The sequence below is a fragment of the Engystomops pustulosus genome, chromosome 6 (genome assembly GCF_040894005.1).
Source record: "Engystomops pustulosus chromosome 6, aEngPut4.maternal, whole genome shotgun sequence".
In the NCBI taxonomy this organism is placed as follows: Eukaryota; Metazoa; Chordata; class Amphibia; order Anura; family Leptodactylidae; genus Engystomops; species Engystomops pustulosus.
In genome coordinates, this window is record NC_092416.1 from 39,208,998 (window position 1) to 39,226,484 (window position 17,487).

Genomic DNA, 17,487 nt, shown 5'->3' on the forward strand with positions numbered 1-17,487 from the left:
TGGCTGCTATCTTGAAAGCCACAATACTGAATCAAGGGCAGTGTTTTTTTTTTTCCAATGGGAATGTGGTCATGTAGTAGATCAAAGAATTGTCTCCAAAATCAATTGCAACAATCTGACTTGCAATAGATTGTCATGAAGGTTCATGACTAGTAATGAGCAGACCCAAACCACAAAGTTCCGGGCCAGTTCCGGCTCAACCCCCCCTCCCCCCCTGTGTTTATGCCCCCGTGGTGCTGGCACTAATCATGGGCGTTAACTCTTTAAATGCCACTGGCAACTTTGCCTTTGAATAGCTTCAGCCGCGCACCACTGCCAGCAGTGCTAGGCACCACCAATTTGGGGAGGCTCCTTATTCCCTGATGACATCAACGGGAGCGACAACTCTCCCCAAAATGATGAAGCACAGCGCAACCAGGTGGTTGGTGCCAGCACGCTCTGCTGCTGTAGTTTAAATGCTGCTGGTGACATTACACGGACCTGAACAGGATTTTAAAATTCCAAATTTTAACAGGTCTGCTCATTACTACTGATAACGGTTGGATACAATAGCTCTGTGATCAACACCATGCACAACACGTCACATAGCTGTGCATCACAGGGAATGTCCCTGGTTGTTGTGTCAACTTTCTGTGCTTGATAACTTTTGAACCACAAGAAATGTTGCAAAACTGTATCAACTGATTTTGAGACGATTCTAACTAAGATAGATTCATGATGCTTAGCAAAAGGAGGTGCTTATCCAAACTTCACCCAAATAGTTGTTCATAGTCAGATTTTGCCAGGGATAAAATGCATTCACGTCTGTATGGCTCATCAATCCAATCCAAACTATAATCCTACCATGCAATGTGAATATATACTTATATTATATAATATATTTACTGTATATGTCATCATTTAATTTAGTTATATAATGAATTTTTATGCTATATTTTCAAGCAAAGCACTTGTAAGTGTCCCGCTATATATTTATTAAAGACACTCATAGCTCTGTATATAAATAGGAGGGACTTGCAAACCCCCTCTGGCACCCATCACCCAGTGGGCACATGTCCCACCTATTCTAAGCCCTTATGTTATATATTGCTTGTGTTAATGAGATCAATTCTGTATAATATATTTTGGGTTGTGATAATACTGTAGCAGGTAAAATGTTTACTCTGTGACTACTCTGGTCGGAGTTGTCAGGAGGGTGCTGTTTAGGAGTTCATTGATCTTGTCATAGATATTCTTTTCTATGTAATCTTTCTGGTCTGTAAGACTCAATGCTGCAGATGCATCTAACAAGTTTTGTAGGTTCTCAACACGTGACACAACAGACTTGATGATAGCTTCTCCGTAGGCACGCTCAATAAGGAAGACACTTTTTTTCATCACATAGTTTAGGTTCTCCAAGTTTTTCTTTAAAGGACTTTGCATATCTCCAACGAGAGGGGAAAGACTTTGATACAAAGACAAGACTTGCAGATCAATCTTCTTCTTCACTTCTTCAGTACACGTTCCTATCACCTTCTTCAGGGCATTAAAAGACTCGGCCATTTTAGCTTCTAGTTTTTGCGAGTACATGACCAGAGATACCATCATGCTATTACTGAGCGCGCCACTGGTCAGGTCTAAATTTAGACTTTCTAGCTTTTTGACAAAGTCCAAGGTGATTGTTTGCACTTGGGTTTGAAGCTCCTCAGCATAAGGATTAAGTGTGATCCTTAACTCTTCAGTGGTCCTGCTCAACAGCCTTGTCACCTCTTCCGAATATGGTAAGAGCTTGACCTTGAGTTGTTCCAACTCCAGCTGGAGCTTCTCGGAGTCTTGTGTCACTTGCTCATAGATGTCTTTGGCAAAGAACGAGACTTTGTTTAGTAGGTCTGCATTTAAACTTTTCACTCCATCCAATGCTAGAGCACTGTTGAAATGTAAAATATAAGGCGGTTAGTAACTTGTAATAAAAGGACATAAAGTCGTTTCAAAAGTTACATGTAAAAATGTATGAAAAGCATTGTGCTTAGAAGAATTAAAGGGAACCTGTCACCAGGGACCTCATTTTCAGACAGGTTAAAGAAAACCATTACACCTGTATATCTAATATGCCTTTCTGCTTTCTCCAAGCATTTGCATTACAATATGTGTGTTATAACTTATCTTGCACCCTGACAAAATCTTCTGCTAAGTCCCAGGGGTTGGGCTTTGGATCCAAGAATTTCAAAAGATAACATGTGACTTGTCTGTACTGCAGACTCCTCAGGAGCACAAAGGTGGGGGCCGAGAGCTGAGGAGTCTGCAGTACAGATACCGTATATTCCGGCGTATAAGACGACCTGGTGTATAAGACGACCCCCCTACTTTCCTGTTTAAAATATAGAGTTTAAGATATATTCGCCGTATAAGACTACCCCTTTTCCAACGCATACAAAACACCGGTAAAAATTAAAAAAAAAAACATTTGAATTTAACGTGGTCCTTTTTTTAATGTAAATTCTTATGACATGCAGGTATATAGCAGGAAAACTGTCGCTCATAAACATAAGGCATACAACAACAACATTACCATTACAGCACAGCCCCCAGTAGTATACAGCACAGCCCCCAGTAGTATACAGCACAGCCCCCAGTAGTATACAGCACTGCCCCCAGTAGTATACAGCACAGCCCCCAGTAGTATACAGCACAGCCCCCAGTAGTATACAGCACAGCCCCCAGTAATATACAGCACTGCCCCCAGAAGTATACAGCACTGCCCCCAGTAGTATACAGCACAGCCCCCAGTAATATCCAGCCAGCCCAGCATTAATAGAAAATAATAAACATATACTCACCCTCCGGTGGCCCCGACCTGCAGTGCTGCTCCCCCGATGTCCGCGTGGGTCCTCTTCTGGCTTCGGCGCCCGTCTTCTGTCTTCACTAACTTCGTGCCAGGCGTCGCCATTGTTCTCCCCTGGACGGCGCCTAGTATGACGCGCCGCTGCTGATGTCATACTAGGAGCCGCCCCTGGGAAAAGCATGGCGGCGCCCAGCAGAAGAAGACTGCGCGGAAGACGATCCGCGCGGACATCGGGGCCAACGGAGGGTGAGTATGCACCCAATGTCTTTTTGAGGCTGCCGGCAGCCATCGCTGTGCAAACACCCGCGATCGGTGCTAGCAATATGCAGCAAAGACTTACCGGCTATGGAGAGGGCTCAGCCCGTGAGCCCTCTCCATGCACCGGGACCCGCTGTATAAGACAATTACCGGCGTATAAGCCGACCCCAGAGAAGACAGAAGATTTTTCTGTCTTCAAAAGTCGTCTTATACGCCGGTATATACGGTAAGTCACATGTTATCTTTTGAAATGCACAGGTCCTCAATTAAATGATGTGTAGGACTCCAAGCACTTATCAGATAATTATCCTTTATCCAAAGGACTTGGTATTTACCAGAATACCCCTTCAAAGAAAATTTTGCATCAAAATCCATCCTGATAAACCAGGGACACTTACTCATAGATACAGACACAGTGTAACAGCCTATAAATCTGCAGCACACAGAGGCTCTGGATGCCACCCCAGTAGCATAAAGTAGCATTTTAAAAGTTGATTTTAGAAGGAAGGAGGCCATGAATAACAAATATAACAAAGATTACCACAGTCACTGTGCCTGGATCTATGAGCAAGTGCCCCTGGTTTAACATGATGGATTTTGATGGTAGATATCCACATGTAGTCTCAGCTGACTGTTACTCTAGAAGTTGTCAAAGTTGTCAAAACTATTATGTACTGCTTTCTTAAAGAAGACTCCCAGTGGTAACACAATGGGGCTCATTTAGTAAGGGTCCGTGGACTGCATTTCTGTCAGGTTACCCAACGGTTTTGCGCCACATTTAACAGGGGTTTTTGTCGCACGCGATTGGATTGTGTTGCAATTGCGCAAGCTTTCATGCGACACAAATCGTGGGAGCGGGTCGTTGGTCGATCTGACGGATTCGGACAGACCGCAGGATTTAACTTTAAAATTGTGTCGCATATAATGCACTTACATGCACCAGGAAGAAGAAGGTGAACTCCAGCGGACCTGAGCGGGGAAGCGACACATGCAGGAAATCGGGCGCACGCTGTAAGTGAATCGCGGCAGCTATGCATTCTCACCTCGGGGATCGCGCAGGGACGGGTAAGTAAATGTGCCCCAACGTGTACTCCTGCTCACTCCACCTCCTCTGCACGTCTATTACTCATACTACACTTGCTTTTGCACCACAGCGTCAATATGTGAATGTAGTCTAATAAAAATAGATGAGATGTATCTTTTAAACATGAAAATCACCGGCAGTCCCCGGGTTACGTACAAGATAGGTTCTACAGGTTTGTTCTAAAGTTGAATTTGTTTGTAAGTCTAAACTGTTTACTTTATAAGTGTAACCCCAGTCAAAAATTTTTTTGTCTCTGTGACTAGCGGATTTTAAAAATGTTGAGTTGCAGATACCTCTGATAACTATTATTGCTCTTTATTGTAGCCTAGGGCTAAAATACAGTAAATTACCAACATCCAGAGGTCCGTTTGTGACTAGGGGTCGTCTGTAAGTCGGGTGTAAGTAGGGGACTGCCTGTATATTCAAGCTTACAAATAACTGAGAAATATCTTATATATAAGTAGTAACAGGCTCATTCATTTACTTCTAATACTCTAACCATAATGTAGTCCTCTTATTCCCATACACTTTTCTGCAGATCACTCCCCGCTCACTTACTTGTAAGTAGGGGACTGCCTGTATATTCAAGCTTACAAATAACTGAGAAATATCTTATATATAAGTAGTAACAGGCTCATTCATTTACTTCTAATACTCTAACCATAATGTAGTCCTCTTATTCCCATACACTTTTCTGCAGATCACTCCCCGCTCACTTACTTGGATACACTGCTTAGGTCAGACACCTGGACCTGTGAGGTGGTGCTGTCCTTGGTGCTGAGAGTGGACTGGTCAAAGTAAGACAAGATGGCATCAACTAACACATTAGAGGCGACATCTCCCAGAACACCTGAGGAAGAAACCGAAAGTCTTATTTTTCAATTATATTAAAATTTATTTAAGTGAGCAGCAGAAGAGAATATAAGACACTTTGTAACATATCTCATAGAAGGAAAGTTCTTATTTTCCTCCTCCTATCAGGGTGGAGAAAAATAAGAACTTTTCCTTCTATGACATATGTTACAATGGGGCAGATTTATCAAGCAGTCTGAATGTCAGAATATTTCCAGTTGCCCATGGCAACCAATCACACCTCAGCTTTCATTTGACCAGTGCTCATGAATATTTTAAAGGGGAGCTGTGATTGGTTTCCATGGGCAATTGGAAATATTCTGACTTTCAGACACTTGATAAATCTGCCCCAATGTGTCTATTATTCTCTTCTTACTTCTGAAATATTTTCTGGAATTACCATATAATAAAAACTTTTCTTTTGTTTAAAGGAAACAAGTTGCCAAATGTTTGTATTGACCGGGTAAATAAAATGTAATTACATTTTTGATTTTATTTTTGGATATTTATATAAAACCTTTGAAATTGTGGAAGTATCTGGGGTTTTCCCCTTTTGCCTTCCTCTCCCAATAACACTAGATATAGAAAAGTGAATACAATTTACTTCACCTCTCATGTGGCATATATTATACCATAATAATAATATCATAAAAATCCTGGTGCATCGAATCTAATAATTTTGTGTTGTGTTTCTCTCTTTATCCTCATGTCAATAAATTCCCAAATAAGAGTAAAGAAAACAAAGCCCCTTAGGTTAGGGATGATGATCCATACCCAAAAACTTCATCAAAAATTTGAGCATAAAAACACAGCCTAAGGCTACATTCACACTGCCGTGAATGGGCACACGGCGATGTACTGGAGCGGTACAGTACAGCACACGTGCGGCATTGTACCGTTCTGTAGCCGGGAGTAAGATAGGACATGTCCTATCTTTCCCCGGAATACGGTACTGTGCGCTATATATCACTATCCCCAGCGCCAAAGTGTGCTCACCGTACTATGGTACGGCAGGCACAGATCGTGTGAATGTAGCCTAAAGCTAATGTTATAAAAAATAAAAAAACAAACATTTGGAGCTTTGTACTGACCTGCAATGGTGCACACCAGTGTGATGGCTAGCACTTTAGCCAACATTTTTCTTTATGACCTGTTGAGTAAAATATATGTAGATGTTACATTAGTTTAATATAACTATTAACAAGATTGGATGAGTCATAATATTCCCAATCATGTAACCTCCAGATCCTTCATCAATATACTATTTGGTAGGGTTGGAGATTGATCAGCTATTATTGTGGCCATACTGGGGATGGAACCAGGAACAGGTGGCTTTATCCACTGCATAGTGGCCATGTCCGGGAACAGCAACTCTGATCCTATGAATCTCTGATCAATGTGAGGTTTAAGGGTCTGACCTGGAAAACACCTTTTACACCTCATCTTAGTCAAGGAACATGAACTTTAACAGGATAGCAATTTCTTGTGTATTCACATACAAAGTTGCAAAGTTGTATGTATGAATGTATACTGTATATGTGTGTATAAATGTGTGTGTATGAGTGTAGAACTGTATGTTTGTGTATATAAGTGTATAAATTGTATAAATGTGCATGAATGTGCAAATATATCAATTTTTTAAGGGGAAGTCTGCTATGGGACCTGGCCTCTCCTAGTTACCCCCCTGATAGTTACCAATGACATACAAATAAAACCGGAGGTCCCATACCAAAAATTGGAAGCTGTTTGACTATGACACACTGACGAAAACTCAAAATTGGCGATCTTGGTTCCCCATCCCATTATTTTGCCCGGACCTCGGGTCTGTAGGGTGAGTATCACTTCAAATCAATCACACGAGAGAAGAGAATCCAGTCCATTCCTTACCTGATGACTTCTTCTCCAGTTCTGGATGCAATGTTGTGGTGCTGTAAGGTGATATATATATATCAGCGCATATGTTTCCCGGCTTGGTATTACATCTAATATTACAGCGTACAATTCCTGATGCTTCTCTGATTTCAGGGTAACGCTGGAAGCTTCTTGCACTCACAGAGTTCTGGTTATTGAATTTTGGAATCTCTATTTTTGTTTTTAGACGCAGTAAAAAATACACAGCTATTAAAGGGATATGAAAACATTTCTTTGTTTTTCATTTTCTAAACATGTTCTTAAAACCTCACATCTCCAAGCAATATTCTAACACTGGGACAATTGGATTTACTAAGCCTGTCTAAATATTAGATTATCCTTAAAGAGGACCTGTCACCCTTAAAAACGGCACTAGGAGCTGGTTGCTAAAGTAAGCAGCTCCTAGTGCTACAACAGACGCAGCAGTGTTACAATGATAGCGTTATCCGTAACCTCCGATAATGCTAACAAACACCGCTGTGCACTAGAAACGCTGGACCGCTCTCTAAGAGGTCCGACGTATTCATGAGGGGGCAGGATTGCGCATGACACGAGGCAGTCACCGCCGGTCTATGGAGTGAGCGGTCCGGTGTTTCTATTGTACAGCGCTGCAGTATCTGCTAGTGTTATTGGAGGTTTCTGATAAGACAAGCAGTGTAACACTGCTGCGCCTGTTTTAGCACTAGGAGCCGCTAACTTTAGTAACCAGTTCCTAGTGCAGTTTCTAAGGGTGACAGGTCCTCTTTAAGGGGCATGTATTAAAGGAAATCTGACATTAATATCAAGCATGATAAACCAGGGCCACTTACTCATAGAACTGTGACTGTAGTAATCTTCTTATAGTTGTTAACCATTGCCTTCTTCCTTCTAAAATCAACGTTTTAAATTATGCTAATGAATTGAAGGGCTCTGGAGGTGTTACCAGAGCCCCTCAGTGCTGTACTTTCACATGCTGCTACACTGTGCAGGAGCACTTTCTATTATGGAAAAGCATTTTTTTTAAATGGTCATAGAGGGTTGAGTAGAGGGAATTGTTATTTCAATAACATTGTATATGTTTACCCATCGTTGTATTGGAATTGAATGGTAATAAACCAGCCAATGGGTTATTACTAAGCTCCCCTTAGCATTTACTTACCCGGTCCATTCACGATCCAGCGGCCGGTCCTCCGACGCTGATTCGTGTCTTCCGGCGATTCACTTAGGTAGTGCGCCCGAATATGGCGGTTTTTCTGAATCCGTTGTGTTTTCTATGGCCACAACCCCCCCCCCCCCCCGATTTCCGTCACAATCCGATCGCGTGCACCAAAAACCCGGGGCAAATCAGGGAAAATAGGCCCAAAAAGGAAAAATTCTGGTAACCCGCCGGAAAAATGCGATTCGGGCCCTTAGTAAATGACCCCCAAAATTTCAAGCCAGCAGTCGAGTATATAGTAGCAGAAAATGCTTTGCAGAGGGCGAGAAAAGGCGATAAAATACTGAAATTCTATAGGTTAGCTTGAATATACCAGAACTTCCCCTTTAAGCTATTTTCTCCCTAAGTCTCTCCCTACTTCATCAAAACAAGATGCAGACGCTGAAACAAAAACAGAATAAAAGTAGTCAAGGCCAAGCAAAGAGATTTTTGAATTATGACATGGCTGACAGTGGACAATATGGCTTCTGGCTGAACAATATGGCATCTGGAGAGAAATATGATATCTCTTTCATGGCTCTGATTGCATGCGCTACTTGTATCTACAGTATATTGTCTCTTTCTTTATTGTCTATGTATAACTCATAAAATTCGCTCAAAAATGTGGGATGAAGAAGGCACAATTCAAAGAAAACATCTGTCTTGCAAAGATACTTTAGAAACACTTCTACAGACACAAGCTGATAAACTTATTGACAAATAAAAAAGTGCAAATGCTCCCCAAAAGGTACAGAAAGCACAAAAATGTGCAAAAAGAAAAGAAAAAATACATGTCCCTCACAGTCTAAAAAAAAATGTAGATAATTGTAACATCTGTGTTAGGGTTCAGCGGACCCAAACTACAATGTTCGGGTCAGTGGCAAACATGGCGAGTTCAGCTCCCCAAAAACCAGACTGACTTCAGCCAGAAAAACTGGTTAATGGGCAGCCCATCCAGTAGCTTTTTAACTTAAATTAAGGATGTTTGAAGAGGACTCTTCAAATACCAACAAGTAATAAACGCAAAAGGTGTTGACCCTTTAAGTGCCGCCAGCGGTATTTAAATGTCGATGGGTCATGTATGCTGCCATTTTTCCTAGGACCGCTACTCCCCGATGAAATCACAGGGTACGACGATCCTAGGGAATATGGTGACATGTACACTCACCGGCCCCTTTATTAGGTACACCATGCTAGTAATGGGTTGGACCCCTTTTGCCTTCAGAACTGCCTCAATTCTTCGTGGCATAGTTTCAACAAGGTGCTGGAAGCATTCCTCCGAGATTTTTATCCATATTGACATGATGGCATCACACAGTTGCCGCAGATTTGTCGGCTGCACATCCATGATGCGAATCTCCCGTTCAACCACATCCCAAAGATGCTCTATTGGATTGAGACCTGGTGACTGTGGAGGCCATTTGAGTACAGTGAACTCATTGTCATGTTCAAGAAACCAGTCTGAGATGATTCCAGCTTTATGACATGGCGCATTATCCTGCTGAAAGTAGCCATCAGATGTTGGGTACATTGTGGTCATAAAGGGATGGACATGGTCAGCAACAATACTCAGGTAGGCTGTGGCATTGCAACGATGCTCAATTGGTACCAAGGGGCCCAAAGAGTGCCAAGAAAATATTCCCCACACCATGACACCACCACCACCAGCCTGAACCGTTGATACAAGGCAGGATGGATCCATGCTTTCATGTTGTTGACGCCAAATTCTGACCCTACCATCCGAATGTCGCAGCAGAAATCGAGACTCATCAGACCAGGCAACGTTTTTCCAATCTTCTACTGTCCAATTTCGATGAGCTTGTGTAAATTGTAGCCTCAGTTTCCTGTTCTTAGCTGAAAGGAGTGGCATCCGGTGTGGTCTTCTGCTGCTGTAGCCTATCTGCCTCAAAGTTCGACGTACTGTGCGTTCAGAGATGCTCTTCTGCCTACTTTGGTTGTAACGGGCGGCGATTTGAGTCACTGTTGCCTTTCTATCAGCTCGAACCAGTCTGCCCATTCTCCTCTGACCTCTGGCATCAACAAGGCATTTCCGCCCACAGAACTGCCGCTCACTGGATGTTTTTTCTTTTCCGGACCATCCTCTGTAAACCCTAGAGATGGTTGTGCGTGAAAATCCCAGTAGATCAGCAGTTTCTGAAATACTCAGACCAGCCCTTCTGGCACCAACATCCATGCCACGTTCAAAGGCACTCAAATCACCTTTCTTCCCCATACTGATGCTCGGTTTGAACTGCAGGAGATTGTCTTGACCATGTCTACATGCCTAAATGCACTGAGTTGCCGCCATGTGATTGGCTGATTAGAAATTAAGTGTTAACGAGCAGTTGGACAGGTGTACCTAATAAAGTGGCCGGTGATTGTACATCATTGGTTTGCATAGTCCAGTCTTGGTCTCTGTTTGCACTTTTGCAACTCCGACTAGTTGTCAGCTACCCCTAGGGTAGTCAAGGCAATTAGGAAGGAATAGCTGGAGATTTAGTCTTAAAGGGGTTTTCTCATCAATACAAGAAGGGCCTAAATTGTTGATCGGTGGGGGTCCCAATGATGAGACCCCTACAGATCACCAAAATGAGTGGTCCGATGGGGTCCCACGTACCTCTGAGAGCTGCTCTCAGAAATTTCGGTCAGCTCCTTAGAGATGTATGGAGCAGAACCCCTTGTTTTTGTGATTTGTGGGGGTCTCCTCACTGAAACCCCCACCGATCAGCAAGTTAGGCCCTATATTGAGGGAAAACCCCTGTCACTGTCCCTGTCGATCCTAATCAATCCCTCACTGCATTACAATAACTTATGGAAAAGGATTGTTTTTACTCGGAATACAGTATAACCAATATACAGTAAATGACTATTTTGTTTCGGTTCATTTAAAAGCTTCTCCGTGTAAGCGTGTTAGCCAGCCTTCTCACGTACCAGTGCACAGAGTCACTGACATCAGCACATATGAGGCGACCTGATGTTTGTCCCAGTATAAGATGCAAGAAACCCTCCGCTGTCAAGCATAAAGAAAGGATTGTGCATCCGTAACATTAACAAACATGAGAAAAGAAGCCTCAAACATGATATGATAACGTTCTGGTTCATTCTTAAAGGTAACTTGGTTTTCTGCTCTTCTGTATGTGAGTGAGTAAGAAGCAGAAACTTTGGATAAAGACTGTATATTATTAGAGATCAACACATTACATGTACTGTACATTATATAAGAAATCAAGACCAACCTAGTCCCTTTGTAACCCATTGGAAAAATAGTGCCCTCAATAATGCTCTTCATAGCAACAATACACTCCTCATAATGCCCTGGGGGTGCCCTCACACCCCTTTATGTCCCTTACGGGAGGCAGCACATATAGTGATGAGCTTTGTGATTTCTGGTCAGTGAGATTAGTGGATTAGTAGTAGATGGACTAAATTTGCGGCCATGGGAGCAGCTAATTATAATAATAATAATAATTATTTATATAGCGCACACAGATTATCCAGTGCTGCACAAAGCTTGTCAAATTGGTCCCTGTCCCCATGGGCTCACAATCTAAACAACCTAACAGTATATTTTGGAGTGTGGGAGGAAACCCACAAAAACACAGAGAGAACATACAAACTCTTTGCAGATGTTGACCTGGGTGGGATTTGAACCCAGGACCCCTGGGTACCGCCCTATAATTATAGGCTCCTAGTTACCCGTTGACTCCGCTGCCTTTATTTCCAATCTTTTGTTCTATGAATGTCTTGAAGAAATCAGTTAATGTTTATATTCCATATAAATAAATCCCATATGAGAATTGACTAATATACATATTCTTCCACAAATCAAAGCCTGGCAGTATAGGATAGCATATAACTGCAGGCATCTTATCCAGTATTTTATAGTTACAGATCTTTCAATTCCAATCGCTAAAATGACATTCATCTTTCACAAATATTTACTAAAGATTCCGAATAATTCTGATGTCAGGTTTATAACAATTGATTATAATTCATAAAGACACTTGCGGTCAGGACCAGGTACCCACAAATCCTTACCCTTTTGGTCTAATGGAGGGTGTTTACCCAAAATGCGTTACCTTTGGATTGTTTTATTGTACCTTTTTATTAATACAAAATAAAGACGACGTCTAGCGGACCAGTTAAGCCCTGTTTTTCTCCTTTCGTAGACTATTATCCATGGTCCCCGGTGTTGGAGCTGTTAGGAGCTGCTAAGGTAACCATGTAAGGAACCTACACTAGTCACTAAGTAATCTGACCCCATAGTGAGTCCTGTATGCAACATTGGAAGTGGTAACCAGGTGAGCACCTCCATTATACTTACCCGGACATCAACTTTTTCCTTGAAGTTATCATGTGAGACACCGTTTTTTTTATATATCTTCTCTGTAGATAAATAGATTGGTAGATAATGGATGATGCTTTTTTTTAAATGTGATTTATACTTACAGGGGGTTATTTATCATTGGTTTTGCTGGGTTATTTTGGCATAAAAATTCTTTAAAAAGTCCCTTTGACATCTTTTGGGACTTTTCACTGCTAAAAAGTTGCACAGGGCTATTTCCCACACTACATTAATCTGGTGGAAACATAGAATTACTGCTAGTGCAACACCATTCAATGCCAGATTCATGATTATTTTCCCCTTTCCGCCAGTTCCACACCAAGGGATGTGAAGGGGTCACGGCCAGTGCTGCAGTGAGAAGTTCCTGGTAGGATCTGGTGTAGAAATGAAAGGCTGCGCAGTTGGCCGCCGAATACATCAAGAGGCCAAAGCCGGAGGTGCAGTGGGGCTATCATATCGCGGGCATTGGTGCATATTTACTTTACCAGGTCCTGTCGCGAACCGGATCCGGACTGTCCGACGAGGATGAAGTCTGGCGCGATTCACCAAGATTGTGCGCCCGATATCCTGCATGTGCCGCTTCCCCGCTGAGGTCCGCCGGAGTCCACCTTCTTCTTCCCGGTGTATGTGAGTGCATGTCTTGCGACACAATTTGAATTTTAAATCCTGCGCTTAGTCCGAATCAGTCAGGTTGTTCGTCGGCCAAGCCTCCGATTTGTGTTGCATAAAAGTCGGCGATTGCGCCAAAATCCAATCACGTGTGCCAAAAACCTCTGTTAAATGTGGCGCAAATCGGAAATAGTAAGGAAACCCGACGGAAATGCGGTCATCGGACCCTTAGTAAATGTGCCCCATTGTGTATGATAAATACCCCCATAGTCTATGATATTACTTTGTTACTGAGAATTTCCGACAGTGTGATGAATGAATGAATTAAAGATATGAAGCCATTCATATTATGTACAGACATATAGAACAAGGACACACATAATTAATTTCAATATTACACCATCTACAGAATATCCAGAATGCATTAGTTTATCTTTTACAATAGTTTTACAATAAACATTTGTGTTGATTACTTGTCATTAGTGTGATATGCGTTATTAACTATTATCGTAATTTCATCGCATTTGTATTATTTCCAGTAGAAACACTGACTTTTTATACACGTCTGCCACCTACAGTCCTGAAATAATAGCACACATGATGACTATGTAACTATCTGATTACTAAATGGTACAAAATAACAGAGCAATAAACCTTCTTTAGCCTTTATGTAACTGATGTCACTTTATGTAATTTATTCTGTCAATAAACAGTGAAGGGAATAATGATTTGATCCCTGGCTGATTTTGTTCGTTTGTCCTCTGCCATGCACAGTCTATTATTTTAAGGCCATGTTAATTTTAACATTTAGAGATAGAATATCAAGAATACAATCCAGAAAATTTCAGTGTATAAATTATACACTCACCGGCCACTTTATTAGGTACACCATGCTAGTAACGGGTTGGACCCCCTTTTGCCTTCAGAACTGCCTCAATTCTTCGTGGCATAGATTCAACAAGGTGCTGGAAGCATTTCTCAGAGATTTTGGTCCATATTGACATGATGGCATCACACAGTTGCCGCAGATTTGTCAGCTGCACATCCATGATGCGAATCTCCCGTTCCACCACATCCCAAAGATGCTCTATTGGATTGAGACCTGGTGACTGTGGAGGCCATTTGAGTACAGTGACCTCATTGTCATGTTCAAGAAACCAGTCTGAGATGATTCCAGCTTTATGACATGGCGCATTATCCTGCTGAAAGTAGCCATCAGATGTTGGGTACATTGTGGTCATAAAGGGATGGACATGGTCAGCAACAATACTCAGGCATTGGCATTGCAACGATGCTCAATTGGTACCAAGGGGCCCAAAGAGTGCCAAGAAAATATACCCCACACCATGACACCACCACCACCAGCCTGAACCGTTGATACAAGGCAGGATGAATCCATGCTTTCATGTTGTTGACGCCAAATTCTGACCCTACCATCCGAATGTCGCAGCAGAAATCGAGACTCATCAGACCAGGCAACGTTTTTCCAATCTTCTACTGTCCAATTTCGATGAGCTTGTGCAAATTGTAGCCTCAGTTTCCTGTTCTTAACTGAAAGGAGTGGCACCTGGTGTGGTCTTCTGCTGCTGTAGCCCTTCTGCCTCAAAGTTCGACGTACTGTGCGTTCAGAGATGCTCTTCTGCCTACCTTGGTTGTAACGGGTGGCGATTTGAGTCACTGTTGCCTTTCTATCAGCTCAAACCAGTCTGCCCATTCTCCTCTGACCTCTGGCATCGACAAGGCATTTCCGCCCACAGAACTGCCACTCACTGGATGTTTTTTCTTTTTCGGACCATTTTCTGTACACCCTAGAGATGGTTGTGCGTGAAAATCCCAGTAGATCAGCAGTTTCTGAAATACTCAGACCAGCCCTTCTGGCACCAACAACCATGCCACGTTCAAAGGCACTCAAATCACCTTTCTTCCCCATACTGATGCTCGGTTTGAACTGCAGGAGATTGTCTTGACCATGTCTACATGCCTAAATGCACTGAGTTGCCGCCATGTGATTGGCTGATTAGAAATTAAGTGTTAACGAGCAGTTGGACAGGTGTACCTAATAAAGTGGCCGGTGAGTGTATACATTTATTTGCCTTTTGCTGAGAGAAATAAGTATTTGATCCCTGACCAACCATTAAGAGTTCTAATCACATTGTTATGCATTACATTGCATTGCATTGCATTACAGACAGTGGGGCAGATTTACTTACCCGGTCCGTTCACGATCCAGCGGCGCGTTCTCTGTGGTGGATTCGGGTCCGGACGGGATTCACTAAGGCAGTTCCTCCGCCGTCCACCAAGTGGCGCTGCTGCGCTGAAGTTCCCCGGAGGCGCGCTGGAATGCCCTGAAATTCACCGACCTATACCTGGTGAAGGTAAGTGTAATTTTCGCGACACATTTTTTGTTTTAAATGCAGCGGTTTTTCCGAATCCGTCGGGTTTTCGTTCTGCCACGCCCACCGATTTCCGTCGCGTGCATGCCGGCGCCGATGCGCCAAAATCCGATCGCGTGCACCAAAATCCCGGGGCAATTCAGGAAAAATTGGCGCAAATCGGAAATATTCGGGTAACACGTTGGGAAAACGCGAACCGGGCCCTTACTAAATGACCCCCAGTGTCTTATATACTGTATATACTCAACTATAAGCTGAGTTTTTCAGCACAAAAATGTGTTGGCTCATATCTCAGCTTATAATCGAGTTCATGAAAAAAAATCTGTACTCACCTTTCCGACGCCCCCTCGCAGGTGCTCTTCTGTCTTCAGATCCTGCTCTGTCTTCGGGACCCCGCATGCTGTGTCACACTGTTTTTTTTTTAGGCTGGGCAGGGGGCTGCTGGCTATTTACAAGGGGACGGGCACTGTCTATATAGAAGGGTACTGCTGGCTATATAGAAGGGGGCAGGCACTGGCTATATAGAAGGGGGCTGCTGGCTATAAACAAGGGGCCAGGCACTGGCCATATAGAAGGGGGCTGCTAGCTATATACTGGGGGCAGAGGGCTGCTGGCTATATACTGGGGGGCAGGCACTGGCTATATGTTGAAAGGCTGCTGGCTACATTTTGGGGACAGGGGCTGCTGCCTACATACAAGGGGGCAGGCATTTGTATATAGGCACATGTTTCGCCAAGTCTGCGGCAACTGTGTTGGACCCCCTTTTGCCTTCAGAACTGCCTCAATTCTTTGTGGCATAGATTCAACAAGGTGCTGGAAGCTCCTCAGAGATTTTGGTCCATATTCACATGATGGCATCACACAGTTGCCGCAGATTTGTCGGCTGCACATCCATGATGCGAATCTCCCGTTCCACCACATCCCAAAGATGCTCTATTGGATTGAGATCTGGTGACTGTGGAGGCCATTTGAGTACAGTGAACTCATTGTCATGTTCAAGAAACCAGTCTGAGATGATTCCAGCTTTATGACATGGCGCATTATCCTGCTGAAAGTAGCCATCAGATGTTGGGTACATTGTGGTCATAAAGGGATGGACATGGTCAGCAACAATACTCAGGTAGGCTGTGGCGTTGCAACGATGCTTAATACCAAGGGGCCCAAAGAGTGCCAAGAAAATATTCCCCACACCATGACACCACCACCACCAGCCTGAACCGTTGATACAAGGCAGGATGGATCCATGCTTTCATGTTGTTGACGCCAAATTCTGACCCTACCATCTGAATGTCGCAGCAGAAATCAAGACTCATCAGACCAGGCAAGGTTTTTCTAATCTTCTACTGTCCAATTTCGATGAGCTTGTGCAAATTGTAGCCTCAGTTTCCTGTTCTTAGCTGAAAGGAGTGGCATCCGGTGTGGTCTTCTGCTGCTGTAGCCCATCTGCCTCAAAGTTCGACGTACTGTGCGTTCAGAGATGCTCTTCTGCCTACCTTGGTTGTAACGGGTGGCGATTCGAGTCACTGTTGCCTTTCTATTAACTCAAACCAGTCTGCCCATTCTCCTCTGACCTCTGGCATCAACAAGGCATTTCCGCCCACAGAACTGCCGCTCACTGGATGTTTTTTCTTTTTCGGACCATTCTCTGTAAACCCTAGAGATGGTTGTGCGTGAAAATCCCAGTAGATCAGCAGTTTCTGAAATACTCAGACCAGCCCTTCTGGCACCAACAACCATGCCACGTTCAAAGGCACTCAAATCACCTTTCTTCCCCATACTGATGCTCGGTTTGAACTGCAGGAGATTGTCTTGACCATGTCTACATGCCTAAATGCACTGAGTTGCCGCCATGTGATTGGCTGATTAGAAATTAAGTGTTAACGAGCAGTTGGACAGGTGTACCTAATACAGTGGCCGGTGAGTGTATATATCCGAGATTGAACATTCGTGCCCCACCTGATATACATAATCAATTACCCACAACTACGGCCTGCCCCATTAATACAAATATGATATATATGATACCTAGGGCCACATTTA

At 43.2% G+C, this 17,487-nt stretch overlaps 1 protein-coding gene across 1 annotated transcript; it reads right to left on the reverse strand.

The window, feature by feature from the left end:
• Window positions 1–1,158: 1,158 nt before the first annotated feature.
• On the reverse strand, window positions 1,159–6,919 carry LOC140065887 (uncharacterized). Its single transcript, XM_072113448.1, has 4 exons — window positions 6,903–6,919; window positions 6,107–6,165; window positions 4,884–5,013; window positions 1,159–1,906 (listed from the first exon to the last, which is right to left on the reverse strand). Exons 2-4 carry the CDS (start codon window positions 6,150–6,152, stop codon window positions 1,159–1,161), a joined length of 924 nt encoding a protein of 307 aa, XP_071969549.1. The 5' UTR covers window positions 6,153–6,165; window positions 6,903–6,919.
• Window positions 6,920–17,487: the final 10,568 nt, after the last annotated feature.

Coding starts and splice junctions, on each gene's coding strand:
- LOC140065887 (XM_072113448.1), bottom strand. CDS start 6,152: ATGTTGGCTAAAGTGCTAGCCATCACACTGGTGTGCACCATTGCAG. Junction 5,014..6,106: donor ACTGGTGTGCACCATTGCAG/GTCAGTACAAAG, acceptor TTTCTTCCTCAG/GTGTTCTGGGAGATGTCGCC. Junction 1,907..4,883: donor GACCTAAGCAGTGTATCCAA/GTAAGTGAGCGG, acceptor ACATTTCAACAG/TGCTCTAGCATTGGATGGAG.